Below are 20,330 nucleotides of genomic sequence, written 5' to 3'. Positions count from 1 at the left end.
AGGAGGGAGAGACAGAGAGAGACAGAGATGGGGAGAGAGAGAGAGAGAGAGAGAGAGAGAGAGAGAGAGAGAGAGAGAGAGAGAGAGAGAGAGAGAGAGAGAGGGAAATGGAATAGAGGGAAATACACAGTGATCATAACTGGGAAAAAAACCTTTTGCTCTCCTTTATCTGATAAAGGTCTCATTTCTCAAAAATATAGACATCTGAGTCAAATCTATAAAAATAAGAACCATTTCCTAATTAATAATAATAAAGTTCTTTTTTTATGATTTAATTTTTATTTTATTTTATAATTATAACTTTTTTTTTTTGACAGTACATATGCATGGGTAATTTTTTCCACATTATCCCTTGCACTTACTTCTATTCAGATTTTTTCCCTTCCTCCCCCAACCCCCTCCCCCAGAAGGCAGGCAGTCTTATACATGTTAAATATATTACAGTATATTCTAGATACATTATATGTGTGTAGAACCGAATTTTTTGTTGCACAGGAAGAATTGGATTCAGAAGGTAAAAATAACAGTTTACACTCATTTCCCAGTGTTCCTTTTCTGGATGTAGCTGATTCTGTCCATCATTAATCAATTGGAATTGGATTAGCTCTTCTCTATGTTGAAGATATCCACTTCCATCAGCATACATCCTCGTACAGTATCATTGTTGAAGTGTATAATGATCTTCTGGTTCTGCTCGTTTCACTTAGCATCAGTTGATGTAAGTCTCTCCAAGCTTCTTTGTATTTCTCCTGTTGGTCATTTCTTATAGAACAATAATATTCCATAACATTCATATACCATAATTTACCCAACCATTCTCCAATTGATGGACATCCATTCATCTTCCAGCTTCTAGCCACTATGAAAAGGGCTGCCACAAACATTTTGGCACATACAGGTCCCTTTCCCTTCTTTAGTATTTCCTTGGGGTATAAGCTGTAGTATGGCTGGGTCAAAGGGTATGCACATTTTGATAACTTTTTGGGCATAATTCCAGATTACTCTCCAGAATGGTTGGATTTTTTCACAACTCCACCAACAATGCATCAGTGTCCCAGTTTTCCCACAGCCCCTCCAACATTCATCGTTATTTGTTCCTGTCATCTTAGCCAATCTGACAGGTGTGTAGTGGTATCTCAGAGTTGTCTTAATTTGCATTTCTCTGATCAATAGTGATTTGGAACACTCTTTCATATGAGTGGAAATAGTTTTAATTTCATCATCTGAAAATTGTCTGTTCATATCCTTTGACCATTTATCAATTGGAGAATGGCTTGATTTCTTATAAATTAAAGTCAATTCTCTGTATATTTTGGAGATGAGACCTTTATCAGAACGTTTAACTTTAAAAATGTTTTCCCAATTTGTTACTTCCCTTCTAATCTTGTTTGCATTAGTTTTGTTTGTGCAGAAACTTTTTAATTTGGTGTAATCAAAATTTTCTATTTTGTGATCAATAATGGTCTCTAGTTCTCCTTTGGACACAAACTCCTTCCTCCTCCACAAGTCTGAGAGGTAAACCATCCCATGTTCCTCCAATTTATTTATGATTTCGTTCTTTATGCCTAAATCTTGGACCCATTTTGATCTAATCTTAGTATGTGGTGTTAAATGTGGGTCCATGCCTAGTTTCTGCCATACTAATTTCCAGTTTTCCCAGCAGTTTTTGTCAAATAATGAATTCTTATCCCAAAATTTGGGATCTTTGGGTTTGTCAAAGATTAGATTGCTATTTTTATTCACTATCTTGCCCTGTGAACCTAACCTATGCCACTGATCAACTAGTCTATTTCTTAGCCAATACCAAATGGTTTTGGTGACTGTTGCTTTATAATATAGCTTTAAATCAGGTACACTTAGACCACCTTCCTCTGACTTTTTTTTCATTAGTTCCCTTGCAATTCTCGACCTTTTATTCTTCCATATGAATTTTGTTGTTATTTTTTCTAGGTCATTAAAATAGTTTCTTGGGAGTCTGATTGGTATAGCACTAAATAAATAGATTAGTTTGGGGAGTATTGTCATCTTTATTATATTCGCTCGGCCTATCCAAGAGCACTGAATGTCTTTCCAATTATTTAAATCTGACTTTATTTTTGTGGCAAGTGTTTTGGAATTTTGCTCATATAATTCCTGACTCTCCTTTGGTAGATATATTCCCAAATAGTTTATACTCTCGACCGTTATTTTGAATGGGATTTCTCTTTGTATCTCTTGCTGTTGGATTGTGTTGGTAATGTATAAAAATGCTGAGGATTTATGTGGATTTATTTTGTATCCTGCAACTTTGCTAAAATTCTGAATTATTTCTAATAGCTTTTTAGCAGAGTCTTTGGGGTTCTCTAAGTATACCATCATGTCATCTGCGAAAAGTGATAATTTGATTTCCTCATTTCCTACTCTAATTCCTTGAATCTCTTTCTCGGCTCTTATTGCCGAGGCTAGAGTTTCTAGTACTATATTGAATAGTAATGGTGATAGTGGGCAACCTTGTTTCACTCCTGATCTTACAGGGAAAGGTTCTAGTTTATCACCATTACATATGACGTTTACTGAAGGTTTTAAATATATGCTCCTTATTATTTTAAGGAATAGTCTATTTATTCCTATACTCTCAAGCGTTTTTAGTAGGAATGGATGTTGGATTTTATCAAATGCTTTTTCTGCATCTATTGAGATGATCATATGGTTTTTATTAATTTGATTATTAATATGGTCAATTATACTAATAATTTTCCTAATATTAAACCAACCCTGCATTCCTGGTATAAATCCCACTTGGTCATAGTGTATTATCCTGGGGATGATTTTCTGAAGTCTATTTGCTAATATCTTATTTAAGATTTTAGCATCAATATTCATTAAGGAAATTGGTCTATAGTTTTCTTTCTCAGTTTTCGATCTACCTGGTTTAGGTATCAGTACCATGTCTGTGTCATAGAAGGAATTTGATAGGACTCCTTCAATCCCTATTTTTTCAAATAGTTTACATAGCATTGGAGTTAGTTGTTCTTTAAATGTTTGGTAGAATTCACCTGTAAATCCATCTGGTCCTGGGGACAATAAAGTTCTTTATTTCACTGAAAATCCATTTTTCCCCTGGAAGAATTATACTTGGTTTTGCTGGGCAGATGATTCTTGATTGTAAGCCTAGAAACTTTGCCTCCAGAATGACATATTCCAACTTCTCTGATCCTGTAATTAGAAGCTGCCGAATCTTGTTTTTATACTGACATGGCTTTATGATATTCACATGTTTCTTTTCCGGCTAAAAGCTATATTTTCTTCATGACCTGGGACCTCTGAAATTTGGCTACAATATTCCTGGGAGTTTTCATTCTGGGATTTCTTTTAGGAGGTAAATCATGGATTTTTTTCAGTTTCTATTTTACCTACTGATTCTGGGAGAGCAGAGCAATTTTCCTTGATAATTTTTTGAAAGATGATGTCTAGACTGTGTCTCTGTCCCTCTCTCTCTATTTCTGTCTCTCTTTCACTCTTTCTCTGTCATCTCTGTCTCTCTCTCTCTCTTTTGGAGGGATCATAGCTTATAGGTGGCCTAATAATTCTTAAATTATCTCTCCTTGACTAATTTTCAGGTTAGTTGTTTTTTTCCCAGTGAGACAGTTCACATTTTCTTTTAAAAAATATTTTGATTTTGTTTTACTGCTTCTTGATGTTTCATGGAATCATTATCTTCCACTTTTTGATTCTAATTATTAAGGAATTGTTTTCTTCAGTGAGCTTTCATTTCTTCTTTTTCATTTGTCCAGTTCTACTTTTAGGCAATCTTCTATTTGGTTGATTTTTGTGCTTCTTTTTTCATTTGACCTATTCTGTTTTATTAGGTATTCTTTTCTTTAGAGTTTGTGTATGTGCATGCATGCTTTCTTTACCAAACTGTTGACTTTTTTTTCATGATTTTCTTGTATCACTTTCATTTCTTTCCCTTTTTTTGTCTATCTCTCTTTTTGATTTTTAAAATTTGGGTTTTTTTGGGGGGGGAGATGGTGAAGCTGTTTCAGAAATTCTGAAATTCTGAGACTAATTTCCAATTTTTTTTGAGGGTTTGGATTTTGCTATCTTATCCTGAATTTATATTTTGATCTTTCCTGTCACCATAGTAACTTTCTATGATCAGATTCTTTTTAAAATTTTTTAAAAATCATTTTCCATTCTCTTTCTCTTGACTTTTAAGTTGATGTTAAACTTGAGCTCTGCTCCTAGGATGGAAGAGACACTATGTAAACTTTAGGTCTTTCTGTGCAAATTTTTTTCTGAGATAGTTCTGGGAGGTTTGTACGTTTCTAATTATTCCAAGATAGTGTGTTTACCATTTCTCTGGTTTGTGCTTTGATCAGTGAGTGACCTCAAACACTCTTTTTTGTCCTGGAACAATGATGAGAGTCCTTGCTCTCCTCTGGCTATAAGCTCTTGTGTGCTAATGATTCTCTTTGACTGTGAGCTGGATCCATGTGTGAGCTAGGTAACACCTGTACCCAGTGCCAGCAAAGGAACTCTGTAATCTTCTTCTGACTGGTTGTTTGATCCTCTTACCATCTGTGGGCTTGCTCTGAAGTTGCCACTACTACTACTAATTTAGTTGCCTACAAGGCCTGCTGCTGATTTGCTGGGGCTGCCTGAGCTGATACAGCCTGTGATGGACCTTTCCTGCTGACCTTCCAAGCTGTCTTGGGCTAGAAAATGATTTTACCTTGTTCTTTTTTTGGTAAGTTTTGTTACCCCCAAATTTATTTTGAAGTGTTGTTTGAAATTGTTTGGAAGGGAATTTGGGAGAGCTTAGGTGAATTATTGCCTTTTCTACTTCCACCTTGGCTTTACTCTCTCCCCCTTAGACTCAAATTATTTATATGGCATCAATTATGATGGAAGAAGCATTAGCTTTTGAGTCAATGGACCTCTGTTCAAATAACCTACTCTTTGGTCTGTGGATTTCAATTCCTTGGACTTTCATTTCATCATTTGTAAAGTGAAAATGTTGGCTTCTGTGACCATTAAAGTATTTTTTGGCTCCAGATCTACACATCAAGGATCATAGGACAATAAGCTGACCTTCAAACGAAATAGTCAGAGTGTGGACATGGCAAATCACAGAACACTTCCAGGGATCTCAAACAGCTTCTGTCATAAATATGTATCTTCTAAAACCTACATTCTCCTACTTTGCTATATGACTATAAATTATGGAATGTACAGTAGCAAAAGATCAGAATTTCAGCTAAACTGAAAGATAATTTTAAAAATGCAAAGTGAGTGTAACTAATCTGTAGCAGTTTACTATAAATGCCTTGTTTTGGAAAAGTGGTATGAATGACATCATCAAGAAGGATCATGACAAAGAAAGAGAGGCTGGCAACCACATAAGGTAACTTTGGATAATAGCACCCATGAAATATTTTTTAAAATATGGGAGTCTCCAGAATATTAAGTATATCATCTATGTAATATGTAAGGAAAGAAATTGCTTAATATGAAAAGACATGGATAGGTAATAATTAGAATTGAGAGAATGAATATCTAAATCGATGGGATAACAGATTAAGAGATATAGTAAAAAACATTCAGGTTATTACTCTATTACAAATAAACAATTTGAGAATTCAGAAATTCAGAATTCACTTATTGTAAATAATTTTATCAGAATACCTTCTAAATGCCATTTATTTAATAAAGAAGGAACAGAAGATAGGTAAAGAAGTAGAGAAAACACTGGAATGGTAGTTGGAAGACCTAGGTTCAAGTGCCAGCCTTTCTGTTTATAAACAGGATAACCATGGAAAATGATATTTTTCTGAGTCTCAATTTTATGCATGAAATGAGACTTAGATTAGATAAATAAAGATTTTTCAAGGTACCTTTCAGCACTAAAATTTTATGATTAACATAAGGGAAAGGGGATAAATTCAGACAATAGGAGAGTGTTGGAGTATCATGGAGTCTTAGAGTTGGAAGGGACTTAATCCAACCCAAAATGAATGCATGGATTTCCTCTATAGCACCTTTTCAAAACCATTCAGCCTTTGCTTGAACACTTCTTGTTATGGATAACTTAATTCTTTAAAAACATTAAATATCATTACTAAATGGTTTTAATCATCAATAACTATTTGTTACATTAAATCCATATCTACTTCTTTGTAACTTCTGTCTCTTAATCCTTGTTCAAAGGATCATCATAGAGCCAGAGTTTGAAAGGCTATGTCAGATGTCAATATGGTTCAAATCCCATCATTTTACAAATGAGAAAAACTGAAGCTTGGGGCTTGCCCAATCACAGAGAAGCAGCTAGGTGGTGTGTTGGGAAAACTATTAGGTTTAATGTCAGGAAGATCAAAATTTAAATCCAACCTTAGATATGTCCTATTTGTATGGCCTTGAGTAAGTCACTTAGCGGCTGTTTGAAACAGTTTTCTCACCTGTAAAATGGGAATAATAATAGTATCTATCTCCTGGCTGTGAGGATCAAGTAACATAATAATTATGAGGTACTTGGTACAATACTGTATTCTTCTTCTTGTTCTTGTTCTTTTTTCTTTTTCTTTTTCTTTTTCTGTTCCTCTTCATTTTATTCCTACTTCTTCTCTTCCTCATCCTCATCTTTTCCTCCTTTTCCTCTTCCATAATATTTGTACCTTAGAAATCTACAATTCAATGCTTTATTTATTGTTTTTTTTTATTGTCTTGTCTAATGAAATGATGGAGAAATGTTAATTATGCAGGTTAATTTTTTAATTCAAATACATTATTTGACTTGATAATTTGTTCTTTCCAAAACTTTAGTTATTTTATTCTGAATTTAAGAAATAAAACAAGAATTTCCATGACATAGCAGATAGAAAAATAAAGATGGATTGTACATGAAACTGCAAATCTATAATGTACAATATATGTACAATATACTCTTCCTTTTAAATATATAATAAATCATGAATTTTTTTCCTTTCCTCCCCTTTTAAGAGTGTGTGGTGAGTACATTTTTCTTCTCCCAAAGAGCTAAGTTATAAGACATTTAGCAACATACACCTGGACAGAAGGTATTCATTTTGGGACATGGTGGCAAAGTCTGGAGAGTTAGCAGAAGAACAAGGAGAAGAATGAAGGATGTCTGGTCTGGATCTTTTCTCAAAATAAGTTCTAGGAGGAGCTTACTAATGGGGAAAGGGGAACACAGGATCCAAGAGATGTTCTAGGGGGAGAGGACAGTTGAATTGGAGTGAATCCTGTAGAGTCAGAAGGAGAGATGAGAAAGAAATTTAGGAGGGTAGTCTAGGATACTTCATCTATACCTTCATTGCCTTTGAATGGATCTGAATTAATGATGTTCATACTGTCATTTACCTTGAAGCAGTACCTCATATAGAATATAACTTGAACATCGTTATGCTAGGCATTTGACTCACTATGATTACACCATTAGCTTAATTTCAAATCCTGCCATTGATTATATTAAAACTGTTTTCACAAAGCATTCCATATGCTCTGGATAGAGAAATGGAGAGAGAAATAGAGATAACACCTGAGATTTCATTACTAAAGGAATTTCTAAAGAGCAAATATTTTACGAATCTAGGTTAAAACTTTTCCTTCACCTTTTATAGTGTTAGAGCATCCCATAGAGTCTGAGCCACAAGATATTCCTCTGGCTATTCCTCATTCCTGGAATGTTTTTCCACCTTCCCTGGCTTTCTTTAAGTCCTCACTGAAATTCCATCTCTTACAGGAAGCCTTCTCCAACTTCTCTTAATTTCAATGCCTTCCCTCTTTTTGCATTCCCTATTTATGTGGTATATTGCTTGCTTTGTACATATTTGTATATAGATTGTAGGTCCATTGAGAGGAGGGGACTATCTTTTGCCTCTTTTTGTATCCCTGGCATTTAGCATAGCACTTGAGACATAGTTGGTGCTTAATAAATGTTTACTGAATTGAATTAAATTGAGAAGTTAAATAGTTTTCCAAGAATCATAAGCTGATATGTCAAAAGTGATAACAAGTGAAATGAGAAAATTACAGAAAAAGGTCTTCTAAAATAGTTCTTACTCTGAAATAATTTTTTTGCATTTAATATTGCATTATATAAGGTAAAAATGACATGGATGGGGGAGCATGAGAACTATCTTCAAGTATTTAAGTCTGTCATGTCAAAAAAATTAAAATTAGGCATACAGCCCAGAGATCAAAGAATGAAGAAAAATATCCATCCATGCAAAAATATTTAGAGCAGCTTCTTTTTTCTTTTTGTAGCAAAAACTGAAAAATGAGAAGATGCTTAAATTGGGGAATGACTGAACAAATTATACTGTATCAGCATAATGGGATATTACTGTTCTACAACATATGACAAAAGGGATGGTTTTGGTGAACTCTGAGAAGACTTGAATGAACTGAAGTGATGTGAGCAAGCCCAGGAAAACTATTTAGATATAGCCAAAAGGATATAAAGACGGATATTTTAAAGAGCTAAGAACTCTGGAGGATTGACAGAGAAATGTGCAACCCATTTCCCGACAAAGGAGTGATGCACTCAGGGTTCAGAAAAAAGAATTACCTTTTTGGACATGGCAAATTTGTGTTTGTTTTGCTAGTATTATATGGATTGTGTTTTTCCTTTCTCTTTCTTAGTAAGGGGGGTAATTGGTGCAAAGAAGGGAGCTAGTGTTAGAATTTCCAAAAAAAAGAAAAAAAAAGAAAAAAGAAAAAAATACACAGAAGAGTCAAGAAGATGAAGAAATAGACAAAAAGTCTTGAAAGCAACATCTTGAATATATTGTAGACTTTAAAAAGCAAGTTATATGTAATGGAAATTCATGTTTCCACACATATTCTTCTTATTTTTTACTACTTTGTATATTTAAATGCTATCATTATTATTATTTTGGTAGTTAAATAGTTGAATTCTAAGTGGGAAAAAAGTGATTGCCTTCATCCTGCTTTGTTCCAGAGAGTAAAACATAGTCATAGATAGAAAGTATATAGGGGCTGATTTTGAATACTTGAAAGGAAAAATATGCTACATTCAGAACTATCCAAAAGTAGAATGACCTACCTCATGAGGCAATGTTTTTTTTTTTTTTTTTTTTCTCTTCAGGGGCTTTCAGGCAACGTCTAGATGCTCACTTATTGGGACTTGTAGAAAAATAATTCTTGTTCATAAATGTATGGGTCAGATTAGATTGGCTCTTAGGTCCCTTCCAATTCAGCAATTCTGAGATTCTGGAATTTATGTTTTCCCTTCTTCTTTCCCCCCATCCCCAGCAGAGCGAATTTAGACTAAGCTCTATAACATAGTCCTATAATCAGAAACTAACATCTGCGGATGTTGTGACATTGCACCTGCATGTTTTGAAGTGAGGAAAATGAAAATTCCCAGCACATATAAGAGGCTATCTTTAAACACTAATAATTTTGTTTTTTCAAGTCCAGATAGCTTTTATAGAACTCTTATTCCTATTAAGGAATGTAAGTACATGCCACGTCTGCAATTTTAAATGAAATCATCTTTCCTCCCACTCTTATATAAGGCAGAAATAGTTTTTATCTTTTCAATAAAACTTCCACAAAAGAAATCACTCTTCCCTGTAGACTAGCAAAGAAAAATATAAGCTTACAGGCAAATTTTTTTGAAGAAAGGAATACCAGCATGTGAATGAAGTTGTCTGTCATCACAATTTGAACTGCAGTCAGTCCTGTAGTGATCTGTGATCTTTGGTTCCATATGTCATTGGAACATCATCTGCCTTCTATATGTGGGCTGTCTCCATATTTAAAGAATGGAAGAACTAGGGGAATTACCAGAGTCAGAAAATTACAGGATGAGAGGATATCTGGTCTGAATTATCTGGATAATTTCCTGTTTTTTTTGTTTTTTTTTTTCTTTTTTCTTTTTTCCCAGTAATTTGTTTTTAAAGATCTGGCTAATATTGCAGAGGTGATATTTTATTATTTTCCATATGAATATTACGTGTTATAGTATAGAAAGAAGATTGTTATTTGGTATAGGAAATTCAATAAGAGAGTTAAATGGTAAATGGATAGTGTTGGATCTGTAGTCAGGAAGACCTGAGTTCAAATCCAGTTTCAATTACATACTAGCTGTGACTCTGGTGAAATCATTTAACTTTTGTCACAATTTTGTCTTTTATTAAATGGGGAAACAACAGCCCCTCTCCCCTATGAATTGCTTTTTCATGTCCTTTAACCATTTATCCCTTGGAGAAACTTCTGGTACACATTCACAGTTAATAAATGCTTGCAGAAGGGTCAATGTTGAAAAATTATCCATGTATATGTTTTGCATATAAAAAGCTATAATAAAAATAACATTAAAAAATGCTTGTAGATTGGTTGGCTGAGAAATGCTTTCCCTTTCAGGAGAGAGGCTTAATAATCATGGCACATGTGAAGGGAATGGTGGAGGTGACTGAAAAATCTGACTGTCAGAATTATAATCTTTTCTAGTAGGAGATAGCTTACTAACTAAAACATTGCTTAATGGATATTGGAGAGGGTATTAGGTGACCCTAAAGGCAGCTGCATAACTGAAAATCAGTTTCAATGAAAATGTAATAACTGGTAGGAAATAGGGTGAACAGAAAGCAGTATCATAACATCACTTGTAGAAAATGGATATTTTTTAGTATTGGAGATGTGAGTTGCTCCTTGATGCATGGGTCCTGTCTAGTTTTGTATATCCCCATGTGATTCCTATTGATGTCCTTTTTCTTTATTTAGGTTTACTGACAAGTGAGCTTCGAGGTTTTGAGAGGAGCATTCTAATGTCAATTTTCATTATTTTACAATTTCGCTAAATATCTTTTCTATGAACTGTGTGGTGTTAGGGACTTATGTGCCATTTATGGTTTGGTGGGAATTTTTAATCACAAAGTACCTAGAACCCAAGATAGCTGTCTGAAGTTCATGAGGAGAATCTTGGGTGCTACATCATAAGACTATGAATTTTGTAGTAGCACAACTTCCGAAGAATCAAAATTATGGGGAATGGAAGACAATGTAATTACACAGCATCTTCCTCATTTATAAAGATACAAAAAAATCCATTTGCATCCTCTATTTTAGATGTGTAATTTTAAAAAAATAAATACATCTATTTGAAACATGTCTTTGTTAAAGACTTACATCATTCAGTAATAATAATATTAATATATCATCTAATATTTATATAATACTTTAGGGTTTGTAAAGTGATTTATTATATTATCTCATTTTGTTCTCTATTGGAGATATATCTTATTATCCCATTTTATAGATCAGAAAACTGAGGCAGACAAGTTATCACAATAAAATCTACAAAATATTATATATATATATTAACTCACTTTATCCTTAGAATAATCTTGAAAGGTTTTTAAATATTAGCCTACTACCGAAAATTTATCAGTGAGTTTTCAAAACAAAACTTTTTTTTTAAATGGAGAATGTTAAAGATACAGAAAATCACTTTCTCCTTCATCCTTCTGGATACTGCTGTCTTGGTCAGATAACCTGGAGAAGAGAAGGGGTCAAAATGAACTGAGAATTGGGGCACTTTTAATAGTATCTTTAATAATGAATATTCATTTGAATGGAGATTCTATTTTTTATCTCCTTAAATCTTTGAAGTCATCTGAACTTACCTTTTTTGGGGATCTTCAGTAGAAGTAAAACACATAGGGTAGTTATCTCACAGCATTTATTTAGGGGAGAGAGATTGCTATGAGGATTAAATTAATATTCTATATCTAAAGATCTTCATAAGTTCTAAAAAACCATATAAATGCTAATAATCATTATAGTCCTTTAGATTTCCCCACTTCATTCCCTTCATCTCTCTTTTTTTCAGTGTGGTGATAGGTGTTTTCCTTGTTACAAGAGCACTCACTCTATATGAGCACCAGAGGAGAAAGGAAGACAGGTGATGGTTAGGTCATATCTACAAATATAAAACTACGTAACAGGGTTAGAATGACCAGCTATGTGGTCATCTCTGCATCAATCACCACCGGGTGGCTTTCTGAGCTAAAGCTGCTCCAGCTCCCAGACTTTTTCAATTCCTATGTATATGTTCAAATGTGATTTGCTTGGGTTCCCCCATGGCTTACTGCTAGTGCCTTGCCCAGGCTTTTTGACTAGGGAATGAAAATCCTAACTTATTTGGTCTGTTTGCTTCCATTCTCATTAAGATTCATATCTCCTTTCCAATTTCACCTGACCCCAAAAGGACTGTAGTTACTGCATGGAATTGAAATTAAAAAGATACAACATTAAAACTCCCAAGTGGCTGAGCTCAGCTGCTCTCAGAAAAAGGTCTGAAATTTCAATTTCTCAGTGGCTGCAACCACTTTCCTTAAGGCTAGAAGTAGTGGCAGACTGCAGGATAAAATAGAGAAGGAAAATCCAGGAGGCTAGGAAGGCCAATTAGAAGGCTAGGAATTCTAGGAATGTAGAAGGCAGTAGTCTAGGTAGAGAATAATAATAATAAGGATTTGGTCTAAGATACAGAAGCAGAGATAGAAAGAATGAAACAGATGTAAGCATTTTTTTCAGGGAATAATAAGGAAGGTAGTGTTTGAATGACTATGGGATATGTATAAAATGGAACACTAACCAATGACTTTTCTGAGATTCTAGAAATACGGTGGTACCATTAATGGAAATATAGAAGTTAAGCTGCAGAATTGGTTTTGGAGGATGAAAGGACGTGGTAAAATGAAAAGAACTTTGGATTTGGAATCAGATGACCCATGCTCAAAGCCTTGCTTTGCTATTTTTTCTGCATCAACTTGAATATGTTGAATTATATAAACTCCAAGGTCCCTTTCAAATGGGGCTATACTGGTAAATATTTAACAATTGGCTCTCCACCCCCCCCAACAATAACTATATATACATTTTAAAATTTAATAAGTATCATTCACATTTTCTACCAATGTTTTAAATTTAGAAAGTTAACAAAACAATAAATCAAGCCCTGATTTGTAGTATTTGACAATTTCTGAAGTGTAAGTACTACACTAAAAATTAGTAGTTGGCTTTTGTGAGGTTGTTGGCATGAACTAACTAGCAAATCGTTGTTTTCAAGTCTAAATCCTATGATCTTATGATGAGATCAGTTTTAGACAAGCCAATTTTAGGTTATAGTAGGAGATACAAATGGAAATATACATCAAGAAGTCATACAATGTTAGGCTGGAGTTATAGATTTTGGAGTTAAAATCAATTTAAATAAGATTACTAAGGATCAGAGTAAAGAAAGAAGATCAAAGAATAGACAACAAAACTTCTTTTTTTAAAGTTTTGTTCTTTAGATTTTCTTTATTCTTTAAAATCTTTTTGTATATTTTGGTTGGTTGGTATCCTTGTTCTTGAATTTCACAATGTTAGAATGAAGATATAGTGTCTGACTGTCACTGATAAGATGAATACAAACTGGGAAGGCTTTTTCACAAGTTGGGAACAAATAGTGAATATTTGGAGTTGAGATGTCTCTAAATTTATGCTTCTCATGTTTCTTTTGAGTTACTGCATTCCTATTTCACTCATAGAACATAGCACCTTCTTTGATATGGGCAGACCATGCTGGGCAGTTCTTTGCCAGGGGCTCCTGTATCATGTGATTGATTCCAAAATTCTTTAGAAAGACCTTGAGAGTGTTCTTGTATTGCTTCTTCTGACCTCCATGTGAATACTTACCTTATATGAATTTTCCATAAAATAACATTTTTAGGCAAATCTACATTTGGCATCTGAAGAACTTGGCCAATTCATCAGAGTTCCACTCTCTGAAGTAGAGTTTGAATGTTTGGCCATTACTTTGAGAAAATTCTTCAGTGTCTGGTATCTTATCTTGCTAGGTGATCTTTAAAATCTTTCTAAGATAATTCAAATGGAGGTAATTCAGTTTCCTGGCATGGTGCTAGTATACTGTTCAGGTTTCACAGGCAGAGACATATACTAATGAGGTCGGCTCTGTAGACTTTCAGTTTGGTTGACAGTCTAATGTCTCTTCCCTCCTAAACGTTCCTTCAGAGATCCCAAAACACTGAATTAGCTCTAACAATGCATGCATCAATCTCATTATTTATTTGTGTATTGCTGAGGTAAGTGAACTCCACAGCAGTTAGTATTTTTCCATTTGCTGGAGCTGATGATTCCACATATAGATGGTGTTATGTTGGCTCATGGAGGACCTGTGTTTTCTTAATAACAAATGTTAAGCCAAAATTAGTACAAGGGGTAGATAATCCATCCATCTTTTATTTTGTCTTGGCCTTAGAAGCTGCACTGAGTGCACTAATTATCTGCAAACAAAAAGCCAACCATGCACTAGCTCTCCCTCCTTTTTAGTCTTGGCTTGCAGCTTTTTCAAGTTAAATAATTTGCCATCAAAGAAGCTGACCTCATCATCATTGAAGGTATTTGACAATATTGCTGAAAACATACTGATAAAAAGCATGGTGAGCAAACACACAGTCCTACCTCACTCTATTGGTAAATGGGAACCTCAACAGCATTATCCGTTATCCAGAACTCAGGCAAGCATGCCATCATGAAGTTAGCAGACAGTACTGGTAAACTTCTCTGGGGACCCAAATTTTCCCAAAACTTCCCATAATCCTTTGTGACTGAAAGTGTCAAAGACCTTGGTCAGATCAACAAACATTGTGTATAGACCTCTGTTCTGTTTGTGGCATTTTTCCTGGAGTTATCAAGCGGCAAACTCCATATAAACTTTTCTCCACTCTTTCTAAAGTCACATTGTCTCTTGGTTAGATGACTATCTTCCACGTGAAGGATCAACCTCTCAAGGAGGACTCCGTCAATAATCTTTCCAGCAACGAATAAGAGAGAGAGATTCCTCTGGGACTGTCCTAAGACAACCTATTTACCTTTATAGAATTTTTACAAATGAGTCACCATTGAACTTGAAAGTTCAGTCAACCTTTGCATAAAAAGTGAATCCTTGGCTCAACTGGATTTGAATCAGCACTAGGTGGTAAAGCACCCACACAAGAGGAACCGAATGTATTCAAACTTTCTTCCTCAGTTGGAAGTTCAGTTAGAAAGGGACTGGCTTCAAATTGACTCTAAATTGATTGTTTCAGCATTGATCAATGATGGTCTATTGAAAATGCTATTTAAGCATTCAGCCCACTTCCCTAGGATCATGTCCTTATTATTAATCAAAGCAGCTCCATCAATATGGGGTAGTTAAGATGCAACATAGATCTTTGCCCCATAAATAGCCTTTAGGACAACATAAAAGTACTTTGGATTGTTATTATCCACTGAATTTCCTTTGTCTTCTTGAGTCCCAAATCCTGCATCTCTATACTTTACTTATATATTTGATGGAGTTAAATGCTACCTTCTTAGAGTTGGATGTATTATCCTGCTGGTAAACCCTGTGGAGTTCTTGCTTTTTGTTTAGCGGTTTCTGGGTTTCTCCAACACTTTTGTCAAACCAATTTTGAAGTTTACAAGTGTTTTGGCCCAGATGAGTAAATTTGGGATTGTACACTGAGTCTTTGAAAACTGCTTTTTTTTTTTTTTTTTTTCCTCTACTGTCACCTTATGTGTATTGGCTCAGCTTTCTCTCCAAGTCAGCAACAAACTGACCACTAATGGAGAAGTATATTCCGGTAGTCATCTTGAACTGGGGCAATTTGCTCATGATGCAGTGAAGGACCTCAGTATCTTCAAAGTCAGTCACAGAAGCCTGTTTCAGTTGCCTTCATAGACATTGTTTTCATCTGCCCATTATATTAGGGCATACAGGGGGAGACACTGCTAATTCATTGAAGGGTTATCCTTTAGTTACCCTAAATTTTGTTTAGGCTGTGTACCAAAACAGGTCACTGTGCATGCTACTTGGAGCCCCAGATGAGAGCTGAGTGTCAGGTAGACTCCAAAAGTAGAAAGCAGCCCTGAAAAAGATTTGGTAGCCCTCACACTAGAGATACTAATCTTCCCTATACTTAAAATAGTGATTTTTTTTTTTTTGGCTACACATATAATATACATGTATATTATATGTGTATATATTTTCTGAATGTAGATATTTTTCCAGAGAGAAGAAAATTTCCAAAATTTTTTTTTGACTCAACATTTTTCTATGACAGTCAAAAATTTCTGGTTCATATAACATACTGACCTTTTTTTGGGGCGAGTGATGGTTCACCTGAGGCTGAAGATATCTTGTGTTTGGGAGGCTCCTTTGCAGCTTGACATTCTCTCTTAAGGAAAACAAAAAACAAAAAACATGAAGCATCAAAATATGGAACTGGATCTTTATCAAACATCACTGCTTCTACAGTATCTGACATATAGTAAATGTTAAAAAATGCTTTCATTCATTCATTGTTCTTTTTTCTGCTTGTAATGCACTTGTGTGTTTAGTCTTTATTGTTCTTAGGTCAAATTTTAAAAAATCTCTATCTACTTGGTGATCCTTAATTTATGGTCACCCAGCTGTATGAGTCCAGTCTTTTTTGCTTGAGATTTCCCTTTTTTTTCTTTTTCTTTTCCTTGTCCCTTCCCTCCTTTCTCCTTTTCCTTCTTTCCTTTCCTTTCCTTTCCATTTCTACTTTCTTGTCTTTCCTCATTTCCTTCTTTCCCTTTCCATTGCCTCTTCCTGTCTTCTCCTTATTCTATTGCAGAGTTTGGTATTTAAGATTCAATCTTGCTTTTATCTCCCAGTGTTAGTATAGCTAGAATGGAATCTGCAGCAACACTGAGGGATGAAAAATGGGAGTAGGTAAGTTCCCTAAACTCATCAGTTGAGAGAAAATATTGAGGAATTTCAATTTCATTGATTCTAAAATACTGATGAATTTAACTTTAGTCCTTTATATGTCAAGGACCAAGGAAAGGGAAGGGAATAAACATTTATTATGGGCCTAATATGTTCTGGGCACTGTGTTAAGTGGCCATTGTCTTTTCTTTGGGGTTTGAGAAAAGAAATTGAAGGGGGAAAGGTATAGAAGATTGCCCAGACAAGAATGAAAATGATGTGCTGAGCTAGAGATGAAGATTTGAGAGTCACTTGTATAGAGATGTTAGGAACCAGACTTAAAAAAATCATTTGTCTTCTATTGTTGCTTCTAGTAAAACTTTGGACAAAAGGTGTTTGCTTTTATAGACAGAAAAATATGAAGATTATACGAGACTACATTATTTTGCTCTAGGGCAGCCAGTGGAAGAGAGAAACCTGGACAGAAAGAATAGGTGAAATTGGATATGAATATGGAAGCTGGCAGGCTGATCCCTTAGAACAATAAAACAGAAGTTTATGGGTAGTTTGTATCATCAAGAAGGCTTGGACCATATCCATTGTCTGAGACTCATGGGAGTCCCCTACTCTTTTCTCCTATACTTGAATGGAGCTAGTGTCCATGTAAGCTTACTAGAGCTACTGGAAATTAGGGCAGTGCAAGTAGACAGGATTTGGGAGGAGGAGGATTCTCTAATCATGAGTCTGAGATTAAATTAGAAGATATTATGTTTCTGATAACTTTATTTGGAACTTTCCTCCCCAACCTCCCCCAGGATTGCTGATGTTCTAATATTGTCAGTATTGAAGAACAGAAAGAAGAATCAAAAACACAACTTGTAAGCAGCATTGCCTCCTATAGCACTACCAAGTGCAGCCTAAAACAGATTCAAATATAATTGGGAAATATTAAAAAAATACAACCCTAACACCCCAATAGATAATGCTAATTTGTTGTTTTCTAAATTGATTTGTGGCCTCCAGGGAATCTCATGTATGGTTTAGAGGCCCCTGTTTGCTATCACTGTTGAAAAGTACAGTTCTTCAGTATACAATTTGTTTCTGTGAACTGGCCTGAAAAATGTAATTACCATTCATAGTATTGTTTCTTTGGGAAAATACATTCTGAAATCTAAACAGTTGGCTATTTACAGAGTACTCCACTGAACGATTTGTGGGATTACCTATTTAAAGCTTTATAGATAACAAAATACTTTTATATATATCATTTAATTTGTCCATGTTTAATCTTCAAGGTATGCAAGTAAAGTATTATTATCTGCATTGCCCAGATGAGGAAGCCAATCAGTAAGCATTTATTAAGTGAGTGTTATTTAGCAGAAACTCAGCATCAGGGATACAAAGGCAGAAATGAAATGGTCTCTCTGATAGAGATTACATTTTTTCTTAATTTTTTTTTACCGATGAATTAAAATTTAGTCTTTTATAGATTGCTGGGCCTGGAGTCAGGAAAATTCGTCTTGGTGTGTTCAAATATGGCTTCAGACAGTTCCCAGATTTGTGACCTGGGCAAGTCACTTAATCCTGTTTGCCTCAATTCCTCATCTATAAAGTGAGCTGAAATAGGAAAGGATAAACTATTCCAATATCTTTGTCAAGAAACCCCAGTGGGGTCATGAAGAGTTGAACACAACTGGAAAATGACTTTACAATAACAAAAAATCAAGAACTAACCAAGGGGAAAGGAAAGGAATCAGCATTTATTAAATACCCACTCTGTCCCAGGCACTGTGCTAAGTGTCTTTGTTTTTCTTGGGTCTGATAAAAAAAAAGATAATACTAAATCCTGTCTTTCAGGCATTAAAGCATACATGCAATTGAATTACCACTTTAAATGTTTTGATTCACTTCATCAACCATAATTAATTACTTAGCCTTGAGGTTTATAAAGCACTTTACACAACATTATCTCATTTGATCTCACAAAGAATCTTAAAAAACGTTTCTATTATTATATTTACTTTACAGATATGGAAACTTAGACTCAGATAAGTCAAATGACTTGTCCAGAGTCCCTCAACTAGTAAAATGTCAGAGACAGGATTTGAATTAAGGTCTTCCTGATTCTAAGTCCAGTATTCTCTAAACAATTTAAAAACTGTTTTCCTTTTAAATATTATATTTTCAAAAGTTATATTATGTATTTTGAGGAAAGAGATGCAGTCACTTTAAGTGAGCCAGTCTCTAAAAGGATTGAGCCATAGCTATCATAAGGAATCACATATTATCATACTCCAGCATGCAAATGGATCTGTGATATCAGCTGTATTGGAGTTTCCAAAGCATACAGCAATCCATCCATAATCAAAAGGGATTACTGAATGTCTAAGCAACTGAAAAGTTGTCTGGTAGACAGTTCCTTCTATTAGAGATAGTTAACTTTCTAAATGAAGAAGATTCAATAGTCTTCTTATGCCCAGTGTTAATAGTTACCTGCATTTATTTTCTGTGAGAAACTAAAAGAACTTTTTAATGTGATACTGGTCTGAAGTCTTGGAGTCACAGAGAAAATCTCCAAGGGTCCACTTTCAAGAGAAGGTTCAGATTTACTTGGAAAAAAATATTAACAAGTATGGGAATAATATTCTTGTGTTATACAAAAGGGGTTTGGTAGCAATTCACATATGAAATATAAAAAGGGGTTTGGTAGCAATTCACATATGAAAGATTTACAATGACTTTCTCCTTGCCAAAAGGTACCTTTAATTACTAGAAGAGGTTATGGACAAAATGAAGAGGTAAAATAGACATCAGGAATAGTAAATAAGAAACAGATTTGGGAGAGCATATAGTTGGCAAGGAAAGGGGTTTTAACAGTTAACGTGGAGAAGATGAGCTCTTCAGTGGAACTCACAATTAACCAGGACAAAGGAAATCATGACAAAGGAAATACACCATGAGATGGATGTATACTATTGACTGTCAGGCTAAATCCATAGAGGAGTTTAGCATCCTAAAAGAGTTAGTTAATTATAAGGAGATCATGAGACATGGGGGGTGGGGGTGAGGAGAAAGATACCATAAGGTGGAACTCCATGGACTGCTAACCTCAATGGGATCCAGCAAAGATGGCATAGGCTACAGGCAGTCTAATGGAGGAAATTTAACCTTGGGGATTTGACATCATAGCTTGGCTTTCTGATTGGATGCAGTAAGGTGGGGTTTCCCAAAACTTCCACTAGGGAAGGGCTGAATTGATCCCTACAGGTACCCTTTCTTCCTTGCCTCAGGGAGTATTATAATCTTATCAGTACTTCAGGCTTTCTCTGCCAACACTACCTCATTTCTCAGGTAGTATCTAAGGGATAACTCCCTAGGGAGTTTGAGCATGTTCACTTACTGGCTAAAGCAGTATTCTAAAATACTGCCCTGCATAGGATGGCCTTATTTTTCCTTAAAAGGTATTGAAACTATTCTGGGGAATTAGGAGGTTTAGGGGATTAATTGCTGGACCATTCATAGTGCTCTAGGTACAAAATTCAGGTTATGAATAATAACTGTCCTTCTGAATGATAGACCA

General features: G+C 34.8%; 1 protein-coding gene across 1 annotated transcript in view; it reads right to left on the bottom strand.

Annotated features, from left to right (window-relative positions):
* The window catches only part of CNGB3 (cyclic nucleotide gated channel subunit beta 3), a 274,698-nt gene that overhangs the window by 141,072 nt on the left and 113,296 nt on the right, over window positions 1-20,330 (bottom strand). Inside the window, exon 3 of the mRNA XM_074278924.1 lies at window positions 16,172-16,253. Coding sequence (XP_074135025.1) covers window positions 16,172-16,253 — 82 coding nt within the window. The remainder of the gene's footprint in view (window positions 1-16,171; window positions 16,254-20,330) is intronic.

The sequence above is a fragment of the Sminthopsis crassicaudata genome, chromosome 1, assembly GCF_048593235.1.
Source record: "Sminthopsis crassicaudata isolate SCR6 chromosome 1, ASM4859323v1, whole genome shotgun sequence".
In the NCBI taxonomy this organism is placed as follows: Eukaryota; Metazoa; Chordata; class Mammalia; order Dasyuromorphia; family Dasyuridae; genus Sminthopsis; species Sminthopsis crassicaudata.
Note: the sequence above shows the minus strand (reverse complement) of the source record. Positions and strands in the feature narration are given on the sequence as shown.